Raw genomic sequence first — 15,560 nt, forward strand, 5'->3', positions numbered from 1 at the left:
TCCACCCTTTTTCCCGCCACCTCCCCCACCATTGGCATCTAACTGGGGTTGTACCACGTGGGAAATCATGTAACTCTGTGGACTGGAGCCTCTCGAAACTCACGGTCTAGGCACTCAGGGGGCACCTCCGCATCTCCCAGCACTGTACCCACACCTACTGCCTTCCATGCAGAGGCAGGGCGTGGCCATCTCAGAGCACCCGACCACGTGCTCCTCAGAGCACCACGTGCGCAGGTAAAGGAAGAAACTTCCCAAGTAATTTTGCAACTTTAATGTAACACCGATACCAAAAACATGAAAACACGACAGAAGCGCACAACAACAGCACACAACCAAAGCAGGAAGGGCAGAGAGAGCTTCATCTGGCATGCCATCTCAGATGGGCAGGGAGAAGCTGCCTAGAGTGCTGTGTGAGGGAGGGATCTGAGGAGGCACTCTGGCCTGGTGCGTGACGGCCGCAGTCCATCAGCGCTGCCTGCAAAGCAAGACACAAAAGCTGACGCAGAAATACAAATATATGTGAAACGGGGAGGGACGCAAGGACAGAACAAATGTCTTTCACACTCTCTTGGTTCCCCCACTGCTCCCAGGCCCTCCCCCGACTTCTCACAGCCCCCTCCCACGCCCTCCTGCAGAGTTTCATTTAGCGACTGAAAACCTTACTGGATCCAGGAGAAGAAGTTGGCACTCGTTCTGGCAGCATTTCTGGTCCGGATGGTGGAGCTGGTGCTGGGCCCATCGAGAATGCTGGTGCTGGCCCCACCGTTGGTGCCACTGCTGACACCAGCCCTCCAAGTGGCTCTCCTGTTGGCACGGTTGCTATTCAGAATGTACTGATGGTATCTGGCCCAGAAAGCGAAGGGAATCCTGGCCCAGGCATCGCCAAAATCTCCGTCCTCATCCCAGGTCAGGAGCTCCACCTGTATGTCGTCCCAGCTCCACCGTCCAATCAGAGCTTCGTCCCCGATATTCATCTGGGCCCTCATCTGGGCCCTGGCATGCTCCTCAGCCATATCCACATCCATCGTCTTGAATGCATCATCCACAGCCTCCAGGAAATGAGCCTTCCACTCCCGGGGGTCTCGGTTCTGATTCTGCAGTAGAGTGACAGCGACCATCCAAACAGCTAGCCCACCTCCACTGAGCACCTGCTTCCTGCCATACACCCTCCTGGGAGCTGTGCATAATCATTACACAAATAAAGACCGCTGGAGTCTGACTCTCCCGTTATTCCAGGCCAGTCCAGGGGCTTCACCCCATCCCTCCTGCTTACTAAGTCTGTGAACTTGTGTCAGTGACCTACTTAGGAACCTGTCAGTATCCTCACTGGACAGACAGTGGGAGGAGGCCGTGACCAAGAAACAAAGAAGGTACAGCAAGGACCAGACCCAGACCCCATCGCCTGGCCCCAAACAGAGGCTCTCTGTTACCTGGGCAATGAATCGCAGCACCCTCATCTTGCTGGTCTCGTGGCGGGCTCGCAGGCCCCAGAGGAACTCATACTCGGGTGGGCTGCTATTGGGGACCTTCTTGTATTCCAGGTACCTCAGGGCAAGAGGAAGAGAAACGTTTGCTTCCAGCCAGGCAGACCTGTTGTTGCACCAGTGGCTCCCAGGTGGCCCCTTTCCGGCCCTGATGCTGCAGCTCAGCTCCTGGGGGAGGATGGTCCTGACCTCCAGCCCATGCCTCACTCCCACGCTCACTCCTAGGGTTTCTGCCTCCACGATTGAGGCCTACAAAGCCTTAAGCCGCCAGTCCTGCCCAGAAGCCACGTGGAGGTGCAGGGTGGGACACGTGTAGGGTATCTGTTCATAGGAAGGCCACAAGTTTGTGCCCCTTGTCACAATGCACCCAGAGTCCCGTTGGGTGTGTTGTAAACAGAGGAGCCATTTCATCAGGCGCCCTGCTCTGAGCTCACCCCAGTGCAGGGTGTCGTCCATGGCCTGGAGGAACCCCGGGACGGCCCACTGCAGAGAACGACTCTAAAGGGAAGAAGAGCAGCACACTCCGCCCATATCCCGGTGTGCGCATGCGCGTGCGCGTGTCCGTGTGCCTGTGTGGGTGCGCGCCTGTTCTCCAAGGACCAAGGATTGGGTGGGCCCTAACCAGAAAGCCAGGAGGGCTGGGCTCTAGGGCCAAATGGGGCGCTTACCTGTGGGGGCCACGCTCAGACTTCCACCCTCTGAGTCCCCTGTTCCCGGGATGGAAAGCAAGGGAAATTCTACTACAGCCTATGGGGCAGGTGCCAAAGGGCATGGGGGTTGTAACACACCCTGCACCCTGTTCTCTGTCAGCTTGTACTCCCTTTCCCCAAGACCAAGCTGGATCTCTACTCCTCGCCAACACTCCAGACGCCACCCACACTTACACCAGGGACACCTATCCCTCTGGTGCTAAGATATGGGATGGAGAATGGCTGCTCAGCCAGATCGGCACACGAGGAATGCACAAGCGTGAGACAAAGTTAACCTGGCCAATACTTACTTCTGCTTCACAAAGTCCTCTGTAATGAGCTTCCTCAGATCGCCAAGGAATGGGTGCCTCACCCTGAGAGCAAGGAAAGGAATCCATAACAAGAACAGTGGCAGCGAGGGACACGTGGGTGGGAGCACTCCCTGGCAGGATTGAGAGCTGCCCAGACTGTGGGGCATCCCCATGGAGGCCTGGGGTGGCACCAGGGGCCGCACGTCAAGGATGTCAAGGATACCCTAGGCAAGGGTTTGGTGGAATCCCTAAATCTGATGGTTTCTCTTACGTCTCATCTGGGGACAGAGAGGGGACATGGAGCAGCGAGGGGCTGAGAGTTCAGGACCATTTCCCCATGCACCGTGACGAGACCCTTTGTCTCTACCCAGTCCAGGACGTCCACTCCCCTGGCACCAGGCCACCAGGCTACTGCAACCCTGGTGCCACTGATGCCCAAGGAGAACACTGAGGGGTGGGAGTCGAGAGCCCAACCATACCCAGGGCGCAGTCCCATCTTGCGTAGTGCCTCCCAGAGGACAGCTGTGAGGGGAGATGAGATACAAGAATTTCACACACAAAGCTGAGACTCTGGGCAACCCACCCCTCCCCCCCACCCCCCCGGCGGCAGGTCCAGCCACTCACCCTCGCTGGCACGGTTGCCATTCATGAAAATGACTCCCAGAATCACCAAGAGGAGGCTCAGCCTGGGGGTGTCCTTGGTTCTAAAGGTGGAGAAAGACGCATTCTATCCGGCAGGCACCTGCCCGAGGGACTAGGGTCGGTTCACCTGACTAGCCTTTCCCAGATGGCTGGGCTACAGAGCGGTTCTTCCCACTCTGCGCATGGCTTGTTCTCTGACCCAGACCATCTTTTCCTCTGTCTGAGACTGAATCGCTTCACGCATCGAATGTAGATGCGAAGAGCCCCTCCCAGAGTCGTGTCCACAACGGGGTCAGGGCAGGGAGCAAATGCTTGGCAACAGTGTGTCCACAGGAGGCATATCCAGACCTTCCCCGCCCTTCGAGCACCGGGAGTTAGACTGGACGGGAAGCTTCCTTCTCCCAGGACCACTCTGCCAAGCCCAGGCCAGGCACATAGCAGGAAGGGACAGGCAACAAGGAGCCTGCTTTCCCAGAAGATGGGGTGAGGAGGTGGCCGGGGTGGGGGTGAAGCCCTGAGAGCAGCCAAGGCTTGACCCCAGGCTCCTGCCCTTTCATCCCCTAATCACTGGGCACCACTAACTATGGGTAGGAGCTGTGCCAGGCACCAAAGCCCTGTTTTCCCGTTTCTCCGAGAGGAAAGGGAGAGGCACCAGCGAGGAACCCACAATCCTCCTGCCCGCCCTTTCTTACTTTCCCAGGAGACGAGCTGAGGAATCACGTGTGCACACGAGAATGTACAGGTGTTCTTCCTTGTCAATTTCCTTCAGGTGGATCCCAAACTTCTACGTGGGGGAGAAACCAGAACAGGACATGAGAAACCTACGCTGCCTGTCCCGCAGGCAGTCCTTTCATTTCCCGTCAGAACTCTCTCTCAGCCGGGACCCCAAAGTCACGTGGAAGACTGAAGAAGAGAGGCCGAAGAGGAACTGCCCTGTGGGAGCTCTGACACCGGCCAAAGCAACAGGACCCACTTCAGGGGACAAGAGACACTCAAAAGAGCATGAGGGAGAGGACCCCGCGGGGGATGGAAGCATAAGGTGGACGCTCCCAGGTGGAGAAGCTAGGGAGGGCTTCCAGAGCAGGTAGTGCCGGAGGTGGGCCTCAAGGGGCTGCAGGGTGCAAGGCCTGCCTGCAGCTCTTGTACTACAGGGAGCTGCCCCTGTCCCTTTGCCCACCTTTTCCAGAGTGTACGTTGCTCGTTCAATGATCTCGGGGAAATGTTCGTCGTATTCTCGGATGACATCCTTCATCATGTCTGCGGGAGATGAGAGGTGGAGAGAGCACCAGGGCTGAGCAGGGGCCAAAGAGCTGCACCCCCTCAGTCAGCCTCACTGAGGGGAGCACAGTTGGGACCCCCGTACTGTGCAAATGGGAGCGATCAGCTGGGCACACTGGGTGGGGACATATGATGCGAGGCCCCACAGGGTAGGGATGGGGACAGGGGAAGGGCAGAGCTCAGGGAGGGGGCACAGGTTGCCCACCTGAGCGCTTGATGGGAATCTTCTTGTAGTCCTTAATCATCAGATATTTCACCAGTTTATTTGCCTGGAGGAGGAGGAGCACACGGGGAGATCAAGGCATGGCTGACCTCCAAGAACTGGCCCATAGGAGAGGAGAGGAGGAAGACGGGGAAAAGGCAGATTTCTTACTCTCTCTTGCAGAAGGGTCACGTTGCGGGGTGGCAAGCACAGGACATGTCTTGAGGGTACCTGGGACCTCAGGGCCATCGGTGGCCGGGGAACCATATGAGCCCGCACTGTCATCGGAGGCTGCGATGGTCTCCAGGTCGGTGGGACCGCAGGAGGCTCTCTCTCCTCCTCGCTGCTCTCATATTCGTCATCCAGGTGCTTGGACTGTAGCATTAGAGACAGAAGAGACCCAGGGCTACCAGACTCACCGTGCAAAAGTGCCCAGCACACGTCTTAACCAGAGGAGATACTTGGAAATGAGGGTAGTACAAACAGTGGATGACATGTGCTGAGTGCTTACTACGTGCCCGGCACCGAGCCAACCTCTTCTCCCGTCAGGCCTGAGGGCAGAGACTTCGTGGGGTCAAAGCATGCTAGCAAACTTGTGTTGGACCAACGTGCACAAGCTGACAGAAAAGAGGAGGGGAGGGGAGGGGAGAGGGGAGAGGAGAGGATAGAGCAGAGAAAGGAGGGGAGCAAGGGGGGGTGCAGACAGCAGGGAGGTCTCACCTTCTTGGTCCTCTTGCCTCCCATCCTGACCCAGGGCTCAGCACTGTGCTGGGCAGGGGCAGCTGCACCCTCAGGCTCAGGGATGCTTGTGGCCATCTTGGTCTTGGCAGCAGCTGCTGTCACAGCATTCTGAGGCTCCACCCACCGGGTCTTGGCGAGAGCCTTTCCAGATTTGGTCGTCTTGGGCCGGGTGGCTGCCCCGTCCCTGGCAGGTGCTGCCTGGAGCACCCCGGAAGCAGCACTGGGGCCCTCTGTGGCAGCCTCTTGGGCCGGGGCGGGCCTCTTGGAGCGGGAGAAGGCCATGCCACTGACACCTGCCGGCTGGGTGAAATCAAAGAGATCGTTCTGACCCAGGAAGGCTGTCTTGGGCCGGGTGGCATCCATCTCACTGGCACACGGAGCCTGAGAGAAACCACAGGCAGCACTAGGACCCTCAGTAGCAGCCTCCTGGGCCTGGGAGCCTGTCTGGGGCTGTGTGGACTTTGCTGGAGCCCCTGGGGCGGTCATCTCACTGGTGACTAGCACCTGGGAGATGTGTGGAGCAGCAAGGGTGGTCTCAGGGGTGGCTGCCTGAGCCTGGGCCGCATAGGTCATGGGCTGGGTATCTTCTCCTGAAGCCTGGTCTGTGGCCACTGGGCGGTTAGTGACCACCTGATTGTAGGTGGCACGGGCAGCAGCAGCAGCGGCCCTAGCAGCACGATTGGAGGCGGCTGCGCGGGCTACGTTGACAGCATGGGCAGCAGCCTCATTGGCAAGTGTTTCTGGATCCAGCTGAAATGCCTCCATCAGAGTCCTAGCTAGCATAGGGTTTTCCAGTTCCCAGGGCTCATTCTGCAAGGCCAGACAGAAGGGTAGGGGAAAGCAGACAGTTCTACAAGCTCACATCATGCTTCCCACCCAGCCTCCTCCCTGCAGCCAGCTCCCAACCCCCACCCCCCCCCCGTCTGCCCCCCACCCCGGACTTCCCAAACCCCCTTTCTCTGAGCAGGAGAGGGAATGCTCGGGAAGCTGGGCAGTCCTTCCCCATTCAACCCTCCCATTCACGACCCCCCCCCCCAAGGCAGCTTCACAAGGGAGAAGGCCCAGGGCCAGCAGGTGGCCAACAAGGAGCCTCACCGATAAGATGCGAAGGCCTGGACCCAAGCTCCCAAAGGCTCTGAGGATACGGATGTCAAAGCTGGTGAGGGTGCCATAGCCTCCAAAAGCACCAAATTCTTCATAGTCATTTCCTTCAACCATCTCTTCCTCCCCGACTTCATCGCTACCCTCATCCATGTCTTCAACGTTGTAGGTTTCTGATTCCATGCGGTAGCTTCCCTCAGCCATGCTGGGGGGGGGGGGGGGAGGGTGGTCCCAAGGAGAAGAGAGCTTAGCCAGGGAGGGAGGGTGAGGCTTTTTCAAGGGGGAAGGGGCGGGATCCAGTGGGAGGTGGGATCCCTCAGGAGGAGGGAGGCTGCAATCATCAGGTTACTAGGCAGTACAAGGCAGACAGAGGGGGGAGGGGTAGGAGGGAGAAGGGAGGGAGGGGGTGTCTGTTGGGTTAGATTCTGTCAGAGACGCAGCACTAGGAGAGGGATAGCGATGGTCTCCCTGCACTTAAAGGGGAGTTCAAGAGGGGCACGCTCCCCGTCCCAGCCTCTAGATTTGAATAGGGGGTGGACTGGTGGGCTTGGGTCTGAAGAGTCCCAAAGGGGGATGCATTGAGAGAGGGAGAAACAAAGGGCTTGGATTTAACGACGAAGGGGGAGAGCAGATGACATGAGAGGGCTGAGACTACCGGGACCCCGGAAAGCTATGGGAAACTGAATCCAGAGACCCTCTGGCTAGGTCCAGGCGGGGGCATTCAGCTGATGATTCAGGTCTGGGTTGGGCTCATACAGGAGCGCTAGGGGTGAGAAGGGTGGGGGTGGGGGCTCGGATTAGGTGAGGCATGAATTAGAGCGCTGGAGGTCTCAAACCCCAGGATCGCAACTCCAGGAAGGGGCCCACGGGGTCAGCTTGGTTGGAGTGATCTAGGAGTGGTTGGGGTGGGGGTAGGGCCTCTGCTCTGAGATAGCTCAGCAGGGTGCACACGGGTTTGCTAAAGGGGTTCGGACTGTGGGCTCCAGTGTAAGTGGGGATCAGAGAGCCTGAGTCTCCTGTTGGAAGACTCTCCTCTCCTGTTGGAAGAGGTCGGTGCGGAGGGGGGGGGGGGGGGGGGCGGGGCGGAGTGTCCTACCTAGACCGTGGGTCTAAGCGGGCTCAGGTTCTGAGTGCCTGGGCTTTGTTCAGATCCGGCTATTGGGGGCGGGGAGGGCGCACCGTGCCGGGTTCCACTCGTCCTCTCCCGGTCCAGTCCGGGGCTGGATTCTTACCTTCCCTGGGTCTCCAATGGCGTCCGTCCTCAGCACCAGGAACCCCGCAGCCGCGCCCTCGCCTGCTGCTGCCAGCACAGCAGCTCCGACCACCCCGCCCCTTTTCTCCGCGCACCCCCCGCGTCTGGGCAGCCTGCGCATGCGCGGACCCCTCCAGCCCGCCCGCTTTCCCAACAAAAGCCCTCTCCACCAGGTTCCCAGTGCGCATGCGACTCCAAGAGTGTGGTGGGCGGGGTGGGGGGCGTTTTCTCCTTCCCTCCCGAGACCCCTCACCCCTCCTCTGACCGCAGGGTCGCGCACTCACAGCTCTGGGTGCAGTTCGACCACCCAATTATCTACCCTCGGTGCCTGCACCCCTGCACAATGCTTCTCGTCCCTGCCCTCCCCGTTCCCGCTAAACTCCTCTGGTGTGGTCTGGAATACACTATGTCTGGCTTCCCCAGCATGACCCCTAGGTCACAAACACAAAGGTCTCTAGCTGTGTCTCTAACTGTAACAAGGGGAATGGAAATGGCCAGAGGATGCCAGTTGCCTTTGTGTTGCCCAGCACTACCCATCTCTATGGCCCCCAGACACACTGGGAACATCTGCTTCCCCAGCTACTCTGTATGCAGCGTGTGCATCACAGCGCTGTCTGTACTGGGGCTTGTCTTCCTCTCACAGCAGCCCTGGGAGGTGGCTGTCAGCATCCCCATTTTACAGATCAGAAAGCTGAAGCGCAGTCACACCGCATGAACTAGACAAGGCCACAGAGCCAGTAAACAGAAAATGCAATATGTAGGCCTGGGTCTTCCTGACTCCAGACCCCATGTCCCTGTAGGGCTGGCCTGGGGACTGAGGTGCGCCCCCCCCCCTTCAGTTGGAGCGACAGATCCACCCCTCAGCTCTCCTGCCCTGCCAACACCTGTCCCAAACAAGCAAAGTTTGTGCTCTCTGAGACGCAAGCTCATGCTCTGTATCCGGGACGCAGGTAGAGACCCCCAGTCTCCAGCCCTCACCTACTGCACGCGTGGGTCCATCCAGGTGTGGGAATTGCTCCTTGGGGTCCACTCCCTGACCTAACCTCAGGCCTCTTCGCTGTGAGTGGCACAAACACGCTGCCCCTGAGGCCTTCCTGGTGCCCGCTGGAGCGGCCAGGACAATCAGGCATTTTGTGTGTCTGAGCCATGGCAAGCCCTGCTTCAGAGTAAATGTTTGCCCGGGGTTCCTTGCAGGGCAGGGGCCTGGGGCCGCTGTGGTCTTGTGGAAAGAAACCGGGCTGGTCTTCAGAATTCCAGGGATGGGGTGCCGGGCCAGTCTGTTGCTACTAGCTGTGTGAGCCTGCTCGGGTCCCTGGACATCTGTGAGCCCGGTTTCTCAATATGCAACATGGAGAGCACAGGAAGCACATCCCGGGGTCCTACCGGACCCAACACATGCTGCTGTGCTTCCAGAATGACTGGAGAAACTGCTTTGGAGGCAGACAATGCTATGTTTCCAACTCAAATCGAACCTGTGCTTTTTACAAAAACCATAGCGGACTTTTAGATTTGTTTTTATGTCAGCCTCTCCGGGACTCCTGTGTGTGAATGGAAGCTATTGCTAGGACCACAGCTTTTACTCTCCAGTGACCAGTATCAATTCTGACTGGCTGGATGACTTTCCTCAGCTGTTGCATAGCAACCTCCCCCTTCAGCAGCCTGTGTCTCTTCAGCCCTTCCTGTAAAACACGTTTCTGTGGGAGGTGACCAGACCCTAGAAATGAAAGCCTTGGCAAGCTGCTCAGTGCTAATAGAAAATACTGTGTTCCCATCTCAAACTGAACCTGTGCTTTTTACAAAAGCCATAGTGGACTCTCGTACTCATTTTGTTTGCTTGTTTTTGCTTTCTTTCTCCTTTCTGAAATTGAGCTATAATTGGCATATGACTTTATGTTAGTTTCAGGTGTGCAACGTAGTGATTCAATATTTTTATGTATTGTGAAATGATCACCACAATAAGTCTACTTAACGTCCATCCCCATATATAGCTACGACTTTTTTTCTTATGATGCGAGCTTTTGTCACATTCGTTTTTATATCAGCCTCTCTCTATATAAGCTATATAACTATATATCTATGCTAACATCCTAGTAACTCCAAAATCTACAGCTCCAGTTTGAACCTCGCCTTTGAGATCCAAACCCATATATTCATTCCCCTACGTGACATCTCCATTTGGATGTCTCAAGGGCTCCTCACAGTGAGTCTGTCTAGAACTGGTCACTTGGTATACTACCCCTCCCAAAGGCTCAGACTCCCCATCTCTCTTGTTTCTAAAACTCCCATCTTCACCATCTCAGTAAATGGCACCATTATCCACACTCACTCCAGAAAACGGAAGTCAGCTACCACCACTCCCCTTTGCTCATACACTGCACCCTGATGGGAAGCCTCTGCAGCTCTCCAGAACTATCTCTCTGTGTGGCTCTCCCCTCCCTTATTTCCAGCAAATTCTAGTCACGTTGGCCTCTCAGAACTCTCAACTCTGTCTCCTTCACTCAGGCTCTCCACTGGGCTCTGTTTGTGTTCAGTCTCCCTGTGCTGCAGCCTGTAAACTCCATCCAGGCAAGAAATTGGGGGAGTTGGGCAATCTGAGAGCTCACCATATTAGTTTCCTTTCTCTCAGGGATCGCTGTCTGCCTGTTGCCTGTGGTGCCATGACGTAAAAGCTTTAGAATTTTTTTGGTTTGCAGCTATTCAGGTGGGAGAGTAAATCGGGTTCCTGTTAAACCATCATGCCTCCATGATGTATTTCTTAAATTTGAATTTTTTCTTAAATTTGAATTTTTTTTCACTGAGCCATAGGGTTTTAAGATGTGTTTCCTTGCTACACATGCATCTAAGATCTACCTAAGTGACTCTGCACAGATATCGTATGGCGTGTATTCATGACATTTTTCTTTCCAATCTGCTCCCCCAGGGCTTTACCCTGACTCCTAAGGAAGTGGAAAACTGGAAAAAATATACAACCATTCAACACCAAAGGTAAGAATTACAGGGAACTTCTCATCAGAAACAATGCAAGTTATAAGATGGTGGCATATCATCCTTATAATAGTGAAATAATTAATAACTGCCAACTCAGAATTTTTATATTCAGCGAATATCTTTTTAAAGTGAAGTTGAATTAAAAGTTCTTTTCATACATACAGTGTTGAAATAATTCATCATCACTGGATATGCACTACAAGAAATAGTAAAGGATGTCTTTCAGGCATGAGAAAAATGACAGTAAATATAAATGTATTCTACACAAATGAATAAACAATACTGGAGATGTTAAATATGATGATAGCGATAAAATAATCTTTTTTTTATTTTTGGAACTTTCTTTATAAATTAATTGAGAGCGTAAACAGAAATTCATAGCAATGCATTGTGGAGTATAAATTCTGTGGAATTAATTTCTTGGACACTAATAGCACAGGGCCTAGTGGGAATATAAGTATACTGTTGGTGGGTTCTAATTCTACATGTGAAGTAGTACAATATTACTTGAAGGTAGACTGTGGTAAGTTAAAAGAAGCATCAAATGTAAAACCTATCCAAAAAATTATGGCTAATAAGCCTATTTGGAAGATAAATGGTATTATCATGAAATACTTTAAAATAAGTCCTAAAAGGGAAAACAAAATAAGACAACAGATGAGCAAGTAGAAAACAAATAGCATGATAGTTTTAAATCCAACCATACCGACAATGGTATTGAATACAAATTGAATTCACCAATTAAAATGTAGAGATTGACAAATTGGATTCCTTTTTCTTAAATAGGCTTTATTTTTAGAGCACTTTTTAAGTTCAGAGCAAAATTGAGCAGAAAGTACAGAGCCATCCCATAAACCCCTTGCCCAAAACAGACACAGCCTCTCCCACTACCAACATCCTGCACCAGACTGGAATACCTCCTCCTACAATCAATGAATCTATACTGACACGTCATTATCATGCAAAGTCCACGGTTCACATCGGTGTTCACTGTTGGGTTTGTGCATTCCATGGGTTTGGACAAATATATAATGACATGTATCCACCATTATCGTACCACACAGAATTGTTTCACTGCCCTCCAAATCCTCTGTGCTCCACATACAAACCCCTCTCTCTTTCCTAACCACAGGCAACCACTGAGTTTTTTGTTTGTTTGTTTGTTGTTTGTTTTGTTTTGTTATGTTTTTGTATTTTTAAACTGTTTCCATAGTTTTGCCTTTTCTGAAATGTCATATAGTTGGAATCATACACTATGTGACCTTTTTAGATTGGCTTCTTTTAGTGGGTAATGTGCACTTAAGTAAGGTTCCTCTGTGTCTTTTCATGGCTTGATAGCTCATTTCTTTTTAATGCTGAATAATATTTCATTGCCTGGATGTGCCACAGTTTATTTATTCATTACCCTATGAAGGACGTCTTGGTTGTTTCCAAGTTTTAGCAATTATGAATGAAACTGCTATAAACATATATGTGAGATTTTGTGTGGACCTAAATTTTCAGCTCATTTGGGTAAATACCAAGGAGCACACTTGCTGGATTGTATGGTCAGAGTAGATTTAGTTTGGTAAGAAACTGTGCAACTGTCTTCCAAAGTGGTTGTACAATTTTGCATTCCCACCGGCAATGAATGAGAGTTCCTATTGCTCCACATTCCCACCAGCATTTGGCATTGCCACTGATCCGGATTTGGGCCATTTTAATAAGTGTGCAGTGTCATCTCATCGTTGTAATTTGCTTTTGCCTGATGACATATGACGTGGAGCATGACAAATGGATTTTAAAAATAAGATCCAGCTATATGGTGTGTACATGAATTCCACTTTAAATGTAAAGGTACATAGAGGTTAAAAGTAAAAGGATGGGAAAAGATATAGCATGCTAGCAGTAATCAAAATCAAGCTGTAATGGATATATTAATACCAGACAAAGCAGATTTCAGAACAAAATACATTACCAGAGATAGTAATTGGTTATATTTATATTTACAATTATATTTGTATTTAAAATTGGTTAAAATGGTCAAGTGGACATAAAAATTCTAAACAGAGTTTGGAAATAAATGAAAGAAAAAAATTCACAATTAGGGTCAGAGATTTTAAGTCTTTTCTCTCAAGAGTTGAACAAGTTGACAAAAAAAAAAAAAAAAAAAAACCAAAAAAAACCCACCAAAACCAGTAAGTGTATAGACTGAAAAACACTATCACCCAAATTAATCTAATTAACATTTTCACACACTCTCCCCAACGGCAAGAACACACACTCTTTTCATATATACATGAAAATTTACCACGACAGACAATATTCTGGGCCATAAAAAAGTGTTACTAAATTTGACAGGATTAGCATCACCCAAAGGATTTTCCTAGAGGACAGTGGGATTAAATTAGAAGTAGATAACACAAATGTATCTGTGATATTTTAAAAGTATTTGGAAAGTATATAATACACTCTTCAGTAACATATGGGTGAAAGAGGGAATCAAAAAGAAATTTAGAAATAATTTGAACTGAATGAAAAGAAAGTACAACTTACTAAAATTAGTAGGATGTTTCTAAAGCAGTCCTTACAAAGAAATTTATAGAGCACAAATGCCTACGTATAAAAATAAGAATTCAAATCAATGACCTAAACTTCAGTACTTAGAAACAAAAATGCAGACACAGTGCAGACCAAAATAGCAGAAGAAAGGAAATAAGGGAAAGTGCAGAAGTCACTGAAGTAGATGATAGGGAAAATAAAATACATTAAATCTGATCTTTAAGAATATGAATACAATTGGGGTGCCTGGGTGTCTCAGTTGGTTAAGTATCCGACTTCGGCTCAGGTCATGATCTCGAGGTTCGTGAGTTCCAGCCCCACGTGGGGCTCTGTGCTGACAGCTCAGAGCCTGGAGCGTGCTTCAGATTCTGTACCTCCCTCTCCCTCTGCCCCTCCCCTGCTTGCTCTCTGTCTCTCTCTCTCTCTGTCTCTCTCTCTCTCTCTCTCAAATAAATGGACATAAAAAAAATAAAAAAAAGAATATCGGTACAACTGATAAGCCTTTATCTAGAATGATTAGGGGAATAAAAGAGAGAAGACACAGGGCACCTGCGTGGCTCAGTGGGTTAAGCATCCGGCTCTTGACCTCGGCTCAGGTCATGATATCATGGTTTGTGTGTTCAAGACCCACATCGGGCTCTGCACTGGTGGTGCAGACGCTGCTTGGGATTCTCTCTCTCTCCCTCTCTCTCTGTCCCTCCCCAGCTCATGTGCTCTCTCTCTCTTTCTCCCTCTCTCTCTCTCTCTGTCTCTCAAAATAAATTTAAAAATATTTTAAAAAAGGAAAATATTATAAAAAATGAGAGAGAGAAGACACGAGTTACCAATATCAGGAATGAGAGAACTGTTGTCATCAATGATCTTACATTAAAATATTATAAATGAATATTATCAATAACTTTATTGTAATCAATGAAATTTTATACCACAAAAATATTCAAGAAAATGAAATTTAAAATGTCATTTGCAATAGCAAAAATTCCATTTACAATAGCCTAAAAATATAAATTGTTTTCGTATAGATGTGGTAGAAGAATGTGCAACATTTTACCTGAAAACATTAAAATATTGCCAAAAACAATTAAAGAAAACTTAAATAAATGCAGAGATATACTATGTTCATACTATCTCAAATACCAAACGTTGTTAAAGACTTAATTCGCCACAAATGCATCAATAGACTCAGCACAATCTCTGTAATAATCCCATCAGGGTTTTTGTAGGAATTGATAAACTGATTCTAAAATTTATAAAGAAATACAAAACACCTAGAGTATCTAAGACAATTTTGGAAAAGGAAACCCAGTTTGAAAGATTTATGCCATCAGAATTCAACACTGTTTTTTTCAGGTGTTGAGGATTAAGAAGGGCACTTGTGATGAGGACCGGATGTCGTACAGAAGTGTTGACTCCATACACTGTACATCTGAAACTAATATTACATTGCATATTAACTAACTGAAATTTAAATTGAAACTTAAAAAAATAGAAAAGAAACCAACAGTTATTACGAAGCTACAATAATCAAAAGAGTTTGCAGTTGACATAAAGAGAGACAATAGAACAATTTAGCATGATAGAAATTCCAGACACAAATACATGCAAGTATATAGCCAATTTGCTTTTTCAAAAAGATGTCAAGGAAATTCAATGGGGAAAAATTAATCTTTTGAAAACATAGTGCTGCTTTTTTTTTTGCCATATATAAAGAGAAAGAAAGAAAGAAAGACAAAGACAGAAAGAGAAAGAAAGAAAGAAAGAAAGAAAGAAAGAAAGAAAGAAAGAAAAAGAAAGAAGGAAGGAAGGAGAAACCTCAATCCTTACTCGACACCATAAACCAAAACAAACTTAAAATGGATCAAAAACCTAAACGTGAGCTAAAATTGTAAAATTTCTACAAGGAAACATAGGAAATTACGACCATCACAGTGTCTTTGGTTTGGGCAAAGTTTTTCAAACTAGGATGTCTAAAGCACAAAGTATGCAAGACAAAAATTAGTAAGTATGACTTCAAAATTAAAAATGTTTTGGTCTTCAAATGTCACTGTTTTGAAAATGAAAGGGAAAGCCACAGACTGGGATAAAGTATTTAGAAAAAATATATATCCAACACAGTACACTTTTCAACTATATAAAGAACTCTTGCAACTCAGTCATAAGAAGACAAATACCCAACTAAAAAACTGGAAACATGGACAAAATATTTCAACAGACTACCTCAACAAAGAAGTAATACATAACATCATTTATATTTAGGGAAATGCAGATTAAAGCCACAATAAAAAAAAAAAAAAAACTGTGTCGACACCCTCGTATGACTAAAATAAAATA

General features: G+C 49.4%; 1 protein-coding gene and 1 non-coding gene across 4 annotated transcripts; both read right to left on the minus strand.

The window, feature by feature from the left end:
• Positions 1-256: 256 nt before the first annotated feature.
• On the minus strand, positions 257-7,879 carry LOC123594093 (melanoma-associated antigen D4). Of its 3 annotated transcripts, none has more exons than XM_045470708.1 (13): positions 7,681-7,879; positions 6,443-6,653; positions 5,327-6,157; positions 4,778-4,981; positions 4,610-4,673; positions 4,304-4,383; positions 3,819-3,910; positions 3,109-3,188; positions 2,964-3,006; positions 2,485-2,547; positions 1,431-1,545; positions 664-1,094; positions 257-475 (listed from the first exon to the last, which is right to left on the minus strand). In XM_045470708.1, the coding sequence occupies exons 2-13, from the start codon at positions 6,650-6,652 to the stop codon at positions 466-468; spliced, it is 2,223 nt and encodes a 740-aa protein (XP_045326664.1). In that variant the 5' UTR covers position 6,653; positions 7,681-7,879; the 3' UTR covers positions 257-465. The 3 variants fall into 3 exon arrangements, with proteins under 3 accessions (XP_045326664.1, XP_045326665.1, XP_045326666.1); XM_045470709.1 differs by having other exon boundaries at positions 7,545-7,695; XM_045470710.1 differs by lacking the exon at positions 257-475 and having other exon boundaries at positions 660-1,094; positions 7,681-7,827.
• LOC123595560 lies at positions 1,793-1,921 on the minus strand. The gene has a single exon (XR_006711248.1). It is a non-coding gene; the product is annotated as a small nucleolar RNA SNORA11 (small nucleolar RNA).
• Positions 7,880-15,560: the final 7,681 nt, after the last annotated feature.

The sequence above is a fragment of the Leopardus geoffroyi genome, chromosome X (genome assembly GCF_018350155.1).
Source record: "Leopardus geoffroyi isolate Oge1 chromosome X, O.geoffroyi_Oge1_pat1.0, whole genome shotgun sequence".
NCBI lineage: Eukaryota > Metazoa > Chordata > Mammalia > Carnivora > Felidae > Leopardus > Leopardus geoffroyi.

Bases quoted from the DNA above. Each gene is read 5' to 3' on its own strand.
- LOC123594093 (XM_045470708.1), bottom strand. From the start codon at position 6,652: ATGGCTGAGGGAAGCTACCGCATGGAATCAGAAACCTACAACGTTGAA. The intron at 4,384-4,609 runs GTGGGCAACCTG...CATCTCCCGCAG, and splicing joins GATTCCCATCAAGCGCTCAG to ACATGATGAAGGATGTCATC. The intron at 1,095-1,430 runs GTAACAGAGAGC...ACTCTACTGCAG, and splicing joins TGCTGCGATTCATTGCCCAG to AATCAGAACCGAGACCCCCG.